Source organism: Parasteatoda tepidariorum, chromosome 6 (genome assembly GCF_043381705.1).
Source record: "Parasteatoda tepidariorum isolate YZ-2023 chromosome 6, CAS_Ptep_4.0, whole genome shotgun sequence".
NCBI lineage: Eukaryota > Metazoa > Arthropoda > Arachnida > Araneae > Theridiidae > Parasteatoda > Parasteatoda tepidariorum.
In genome coordinates, this window is record NC_092209.1 from 51199264 (window position 1) to 51208025 (window position 8762).

Below are 8762 nucleotides of genomic sequence, written 5' to 3' on the forward strand. Positions count from 1 at the left end.
CATTAGTTAAAAAGTTATTTAGGGTGGTCTTTCTTTTCTCACTGTACGTTAGTGATCGCAAATTGATAAAGTAGGACAAGAAACGATATAAACTGTAGAAATGGAGAATAAAAACTTCAAAATTGATTGCCTGAGAAAACAAAATAATTAGAAGGTGGTGATTATTAGAAACATCTCCAAGTTTCATTCAACAATCAATTTTTGACGTTTCAATCTCTGCTTCCTATATTTTGGAAGTCAGATATCATGATCCGTTGAAAAATATGTATGTCTAAAACATGTATGGTTCAAAGAAAACGCAATTTTGTGTCTGATTTCGTAACCAAAATAATTTTTCTGCGTTAATTAATTAGTATATTTTAGGTCACCTCCTTCCAAACTATTAAGATTGAGTCATAGTACGTGAAAATCCGATCACTAAACTAAAAATTATTTAGGGTGCTTCGGTTTTTTTTTTTGCGTGCAATTGCATAAATAATTTATTTAGTTTCAATAATCTATTTTTAACCTGACTTTTAGTGAAAGGGTTTTACCGAATCAAATCGCTAGAAATATTCAAATTTTAAAAATAAGAAAAATTGACTGGAATTTGTAAGTTTCGTCCTCTTGCTGCATTTAAGTCATCTTTTAATTATTTTACAATATGTGATTCGTCCTCCTCCCTAACCGTAACTAAAAAAGGGTAAAATAACTGCTCAAGGGCTGCAAGTTAAACGCGAAGTGGGGGAGTTAATAAGTTACATGTAGGTCCTGCTTTAGAATTTTTGAATTAAGAACGGTTGCTTGTCATTGTCGAGTTTTGAAAAAAATTCAATTAATTAATATTATGACTTGTATTTGATTATGATATAAATACTTCACAGTGAATTAATGCTTTTTTTCCCTTCTATCTAGCACTCAAGTATTCATCAATGGGGCATTGTCTTTTACATATCATCTGGACTCTACGTTGTCGGTGGAATCGCCTTCCTCTTATTTGCATCAGCAGAGAGACAACCTTGGGCATATGTACCTGTGACTGACGACTTTTCGAATACGAAATACATCAAAATTAAACAGGACCTAGAAAACAGCAGCAAATATGGCACGCTTTCTTGATCAGAATAACAGTTATTAAATGGGATATCTATCTTGATCTAGAAAACAACATTATATATGTCCATCTAGATCTGAACGACAACATTAAATATGCAACCATATATTGTGATATGGACAGCATTAGAAGTGGTGCTTGTCTTGGTCTTTCAAAACAACAGTGAAAAATATGAAACCTTATCCTGATCCATACCTTAATCTGAACAACAGCATTAAATATGGTACCCTTCTTGGTCTGGACAACAGGGTTAGATTGAAACCTTATCTTGATCCATATCTTGGTCAGACAACTGCCTTAAATATGACGTCATACCTTCGGCAGGAATTTCAGGATAAATATGGCGCCTAGTTTGTTCAAAACTGCGTCTTAATTATGAAACTTTATCCTGATCACTTATTGATTTTGACATCCACACTAAATATGGCGCCATAAATTGATCTAGGCAGCGTTAAATATGCTGCATATTTCATTCTAGACAATAACACTACATGCAAATGAGAAGTCTTATCTTGATCTGGAAAACAGCATTAAATATGGTGCCATACATTGATCTCTACAACATCATGAAATAAGGCACCATTCCTTGATTATTTTGACACATATTTTAATTTTTTTAGAGCTTAATTCATGACTTTTAATGAAATTAATCACGAACTCTGTTAATTCATTATTAATATTTTCCCTCATCTTCAGTTACAGTAAATCGATCTTATTTTACAATGTATATATTAGTGTGTATATAGCTTGTATATTTTTCATATCTTTTATTTATTAAATTGTTTTACTCTTGCCTTACAATTGTGTCATAAATTTATTTAATTTATTATCCAAAATACATATTTTTTTTAATCTATAGATAATCAAAGCTGTTGTTTGAAACGAATTGGAAATTTAATAAGAACCGATTATAATTTTATGTAAATAAAATTATGATTATAAAATTTTAATATTCAGAAAAATTATGAAAACTCAAATTTGCATCATTTTCTATAAACTCATAAAATAAATTTTAAGTTATACATTCACACAAGAAAAAGTACAGGAAAATAAATTTTATTTTAAATGTCTATTCGTAGTGTGTCAAGATTTGAAAACCGAAATTAACATAAACAAATTAATAATCTGAAGTACTAAACAACATATACAAACGGTAAATATCATAAATGAAAAAATTTGAAATGATTTAAATAGAAAATTGTAAAATTGATTCTTTAATACAGAAATGTTACATTAATTTCTAAAAAAAACTCTTTGAATTTTAAAGTGAAATGTTTAGAAGAGCAACGGCATGAATAATAACAAACTTTTTATTTATTCACTAATTGATGAAATTTATTGATTTAAAATTTGCTTAAATTTTAAATATTTAAAAATGTTTACAAACAGTTTTAGATCTTTAAACAGGTAAATCACTGTGGTAGTCTTGAATTCAGTTCCTGATATTAGATCACAGATTTAAAAAGAAAGAGGTTCGGAATTTTTGGTTTCGAAAACCTAATAAACGAATATAACTACTTAGTTTCGACATTTTTATTTTTCACTTCATAATTTTTAATCAAAAAAATAAAATTTGGTTTTCTTTTTTCGTCATGACTGTAAAAGGCTAAAAGCCCTTGGTCAAAAAAAAAAATTATATAACTGACAATGTTTTACTTGTTTTGGAGTGGTTTTTCTTGAGATTTTAATTTTAAAAGGATGAGATTTGATTTTTGATTTTAAGTCTAAAACAATCTTAAGATTCCCTGTTTTAAAAAATCCAATAAGAAGATATAACTACTCATTTTCCATACGCTTAATTATGAACTTTATAATCTTTAATAAATAATTTAATTTAGTTCTTTATTTTGGGACTCGGCTAAAAATAGAGTTTACGAACCCTTTAACTAAAAAATCCCAAGAGTAACTATTTATTTTCGATATGTTTATTTGACCTTATACTTTCTGATGAAAAATAATATTCGGTTTTTTTAATTTACAGCTAAGAGAAATTAAAAGCCTCTAGTCTAGAAAACTCAATAAATAACTACCGATTTTTGATCTGTTTATTACGGGCCATCTAATTTTTTATATAAAAAAATTTAAATCGTTAATAATTATTGCTGATTTGTTAATTGAACTTCTTAAAAAGTTTAAATGTCAATACGAAAAGCACGTAACTAGTTTTATAAAAAAAACTTTAAATTAAATATTTTTTAATAGTTTTTGAGTTAAGTAATAAAATTATAAAAATAATTAATTAGAAATAATTACTTAAAAATACAGAAGTTTTCGCGCATATGAGACGAAGGAATTACAGCTCAAATGTATGAAAATTCAAAATTAAGAACTCAAACTTGACTCAGTTTTGCTGCATGATGATAAACTATGGTTTTAGATTATATGTGATAGAACACATGTTTTAAGAATAAGAAACCCGAAGCTCGTGAAAGGCGTTTATCCCAACAAAGCATATTTATGCTTAATTATGTAAATTTATCAACTAATAATTGTAGTCAAACACTTAGAGTAAAATTAATGATGAAGTTGGAAATATGACGTATAAATTTGTCGATCAACCAACAAAAATTTAGGCATTTGTACTAAGTTAAGAAAACTTTAAAATAGACATGCGATCAAAAAGCAAGCAGGCAAATTATGAGTATTTAAATAGTGCATCGCGTTTTGCTTGATTTTTCTTTTCTTAATTTCATTTCTCATGTTGTCCTTTGTTCATTTTTCATTAAAATGGAGTTATGAAATCATACATAAATTTGAATTTTTAGGACTAAATAAGTTAAATATACAAATGTCAATTAAATTGATTTGAAACAAATATTATAATTATTAATGTATATGAAATAAAAATCTTAAAATTGCTTCGAATAGAATCTATGTAGTATTACATATGAAAAATAAATAACAATTGTAAAGTTTTGATAACGCAGGAAATTACGAGAAAGTTAACTAATTTCTTTTATCACTTCAATGAAAAATGATTCATAAAAGCAAAAAACACTTTTCAATGTAATTATTGCAGCCCCGTGTCCTTAATTTGGCTCTCATAGCTTATTTTATTTTATTTATAACCGACATTGAACAGCCAACCTAATTCTGAGTTTACGACTAGCAATGTTCAACTCCGTAGCCTTGTAATTTTGAACTCTACCCAGAAGACGAAGGAACTTTTGGATCAAGCATAGGGACAAACTATGTGAACTACGGTTCACATCTATGCGTAGGGGTGAACCAGGAGCAGAATTCGTATCAACCACCCACCTCTGGGATTCGAACTTGGAAAGTGAAATCTCTATCTCCTGAGCCACCACGGTTCTCTCGTAGCTAATTGGAATTTATATATACATACTTTAACTATATTTATTGAAAATATTACCAGATACTCTACGAGTTAAGGGCTTTTTTGTATCAGAAACGCCTTAAGTTGTGCATTTAGTTAATAATCGAATAAACTTTTGTCAGGTTTCTGTAATTCTTCCTCATTTACGCTGCCTTTTGACATAATAAAACAAGCTACTAATCTTATCAACTTTTGCTTTAGATTTTTCATCTGATAAAAAAAGGAATGATTTAAAGCGTGCTATCAAGATAAATTCTACAGAAGGATAAAAATACATTCATTTCTAATTTTTCTTTCTTGAATGAACTGCAAACAAATACTATATTAATTTAAACTACTCGCGAAGTAATGACTGAGTTGACGGAGCCATCACAAAAATGTAAGTCACGCAAATTTAATAGATTTTAGCAGCACACAAAAAAAGAAAATGTTAGAAATTGTTCACAAATTAACGAATATTACATTGACTACAGTATTTTTATAAAAGGAAATACTTATTTGCAAAGTGCTATATTCCCATTTATAAATGTTTATGATTTATGCTTTAAAATAAAAATTCTCATCACTTATTTCGAAATGAAACATACATTTTAACATTTCTCATCAAGTGAACTTGTGGTCAAAATCTTACCATTTCTTATTCTGGAGAAATACGGCACAAATGAACCTAAGTACACTAAGTCTATTGACTTTAGCTACAGCATTTTTAGTTTACTTCTCATTTAAATTTTATCATTTTTAATTCCATTTAAATTTTATTCAGTAAGTTTAAATTTTATCCATTTTTATCCATTATTCCATTCAAATTTTATCAATTTTTATGGAAAGCAGTACACACGTGTTAAATTGTATCAACAAAATTTCCACATTACTAATTTTTATAAAATATGCTAAATTTAGGCATTGCATTTTCAATGTTATTACCTAAGTGCCTAATACTTTCCAATTAAATTTTAGAATTTCTAATTTTAATTAAATGCTGAGTACACGTACTTAAAACTTCTCAGCATAATATCGTAGCATTTCTATAAAATTTCTCGCCACTGTGAAGTACTATGGGTACAGGGATCTGGGGGAAATCTCCTTCCCCTTCAGATCTATGTCTAAATTGAGGAAGTGACCTCATAAATGAGTAGTGCCATCTGCCATGCTCTCTTGTCAAAGAAAGGCGCGCCTTCCTGACTTAATTCGCAAAAGGCCAATGGATGGCGAGATTGGTTTATGTATATATATATATGNAATTGTATCCTTTAAAATCGCATCAAAGTTAACAATTCAAAATTATTTCGACTTTTAAATAAATAAATAAAGATTATTAAAAACCGGAAAGCAAAATTATGTTGCTTTTCGGTTTCTTATTAATAATTTTTTATAAATAATTTTTTTTTAATATTTTTAACAATTTTTTTTCTTCTTCTCCTTTCATTAATCTTTATTGTATTATTTCCCATCCTTTCTTTTTAAAATATTTAATCAATCAAAACGCTAAAATTTTTAAATCGTTCAATTTTAATTTTAAAATCATTATTGAAGTTATGTTATTTTGTGGAAAAATGCTATCTACATGTACATAAAATACTTTTTATTTATTTCAGGTTACCTACCTACCCGCTTTGTGCTTTCTTTTTTGGTCTTCTGGGCCACGGTTTTATTGTACGCTCATAAAGTTTGTTTAAGTGTGACAATTGTAGCGATGGTCAATCAATCTGCATTTGAACAACCGAACAAAACATTCGAGTCAGATAATACGTGTGGAGTATCCGACGATGACAATAGTACTCCCCCAGAGAAACAGGTATTTTAAGTTCACATAAAAAACTTATTTACATATAAATTTTGCGCATATAGTTTCAGGATTTTGAGCTTTTTTAATTTTATTTTAAAAATCAATCAATTTGATTACAAAATTGATTCATGAAGTTATTTTAATAACCAGTCTGTACTTGTTTTAATAATCTGTTACAATACACCACTCATTCACTAATTCTTTGTTTTCATAATACGTTGATTCACTAATTTGCTGATCGCCACGGAAGGTGCCGGAAGTTTTGATTATTTAACGGTACCTGTGAACACAAATCACGGAAGTGACCATCATCCTCCACGTCTTCATAGGACGAGACACATTCACACATCACACACCAGAGGGCAGCATACAAAGGGAAACATCTATGCCCAGAGTGGTATTTGAATTTGCATGCATTGTCTTCGCAGCCAGGCACGCTGGCCACTCGGTTGCTTGGCTGAGTGGTCAGCGTGCCAGAAGAAAAAATTTGCCCTCTTCCAATATGTTTTTGTCTTTTATTCACTCGCTATATCAAGAATCACTATAGGATTGGTTTCCATAACAATCCTTAATGATATGTCATCTGAATTGCAGCTAAGAAATATTGAAAATTACCATGCAAAAATTTTTAAAAATTGCCTTGCTTAAAATAGAGTAATTAGAAGAGGGTCATCATAGTAACGGAATATTTCGTATTGCGTCAGTTCACGCAATTAAATGACGCTGACTAAGAGATGTTGTTAATTCAAGTTAACATTTTCGCTAGCAAGACTAGCATAGGTTTATAAGCATGTAAAAAATTATTCGTGAAAATCACTAGTATTTTTTTTAGCTATAGACACATAGACTCTATTTTTCCACACTTATTTCACGAGCATAGTTTAGCCTATACCTAAATGTTGAAACAATTATAAAAAGTTTGATTTTTTAACCTTTGTTCACATTTTGAAGTACAGATTTAAATAAGTATATATGAGACCTAGTTAGTTATTTAGCAATTAAAAATTGATCCTAAATAGAGACGAAAGGAAAGATGCACTTATCACTAAAATATCGGGAAATATTGTAACCCCAGTCTTCGTTTCTATATCTTAATGATGAAAGTTATAATTGGCATTATATGAAAAAACTTCCTTAACAGGGCAACTATATGTGGAGTCCATATACTCAAGGTGTTATTTTAGGAGCCTACTTCTATGGATACATTTTCACGCAAGTATTTGGAGGCAGACTCTCTGAAATGGCCGGTGGCAAATGGCCACTTGGACTCTCTATTTTAATTGCATCTCTACTCACGTTGGTCACTCCATTTGCAGCAGATGTAGGAGTCCTTGCAATTGTAATCCTCCGGGTGGTAATGGGACTCGTACATGTGAGTATTGTTAGGCAACCTTACGGCAAACCTTGCGTTTTCATTTTCATTCGGTTAGCAAAGAAAAGTTAACTAATTAATGTTTCTTTAAAACTCTCTAAAATATTAATTCTAATTGTTTCGCATTGTAAGTAATTTAATCAAAATAAAACAATGAATTCTTACAATGAATTAAAGATTCTTACATAAATTTATATTAGACTTTACACAGAGAGTCGGTATGTCCTATTCCAACAACATTAAATTAACCTATTCTAACAACATAACAAAAAAAAATTTACTTGAAATTTTTCGTGTAGATTTAGTTTACCCTTATTCATTATTACCACTTTTGCTTATTTTGAAAAATTGTTCGCAGAATAATACCGAAAAAATACCGTTTTATGGTACATTAGCAACAGTATAAAAATTATTGCATTAATTATCTTCTCCCCAGTATATATTTATGCATAATTAATATGCAGGGAAAATTAATATAAAGCCTCGGAGCTTTCGTTTAAAAGCTAAATTTACCTTCTTTTATTTTGTAAAAACTCAAAAACAATACATTATATGAAAGGCAGTCTATCTAATGCCTTAAAAAACGGTAAAAAGACTCAAAACTGATTTTTTGAAAGTTTTGACACAATCGTCACTTATTTAGTTTCTTTATCTCGAATGTAAATCGCGCATGTTTATTTAGAAACCAACACTACCGAACTTTATCAAAGATTATGAATATGCTTTTTTAAACAACGTTCGTTTTCAAAAATCAGCACTTTTTGTACCTCTTGAAAAAACATTTTCAGCACAGATTTGGTTCCTTGGGTAATTCATCCACTTTTCCTTCGAGGTTAATATCTTCCTTACCTGTACTATGCATGATTCTTTATCGCCTTACGAGATCATCGCCAACAAAACCAATTATTTTTATTTTTTGAAATGCCGGATGCTATTTAGGCAAAGTATGAAATGATCGTCCTGATGAGGTTATCATGTAAATGATGTGCACGTTACTGTGAATGACCGAAATCGGTGGTTGTTGACTTTCACCGGTGAATGTTGACAATCAAATTAGTCGCTTTGGTGAATGTCTGAAATATTTATTACATCCGATTTGATATTAATTTATTCGAGGATATAATTACATTTATTCGATATTTTAATACTTACTGACGATAGATTAGAACAAACA

General features: G+C 29.4%; 2 protein-coding genes across 3 annotated transcripts in view; both read left to right on the forward strand.

Annotated features, from left to right (window-relative positions):
* LOC107442592 (sialin-like) overlaps positions 1-1894 on the forward strand; it is a 38432-nt gene extending 36538 nt beyond the window's left edge. For both annotated transcript variants that reach the window (XM_016056192.2, XM_016056191.3), the window contains exon 10: positions 895-1894. In XM_016056192.2, the coding sequence (XP_015911678.1) occupies positions 895-1098 (204 nt within the window). In that variant the 3' untranslated portion in view covers positions 1099-1894. The remainder of the gene's footprint in view (positions 1-894) is intronic.
* Positions 1895-4708: 2814 nt separating this feature from the next.
* Positions 4709-7719, forward strand: LOC139425911 (sialin-like). The gene is made up of 3 exons (XM_071182358.1): positions 4709-4809; positions 6026-6225; positions 7358-7719. The coding sequence occupies exons 1-3, from the start codon at positions 4779-4781 to the stop codon at positions 7658-7660; spliced, it is 534 nt and encodes a 177-aa protein (XP_071038459.1). The 5' UTR covers positions 4709-4778; the 3' UTR covers positions 7661-7719.
* Positions 7720-8762: the final 1043 nt, after the last annotated feature.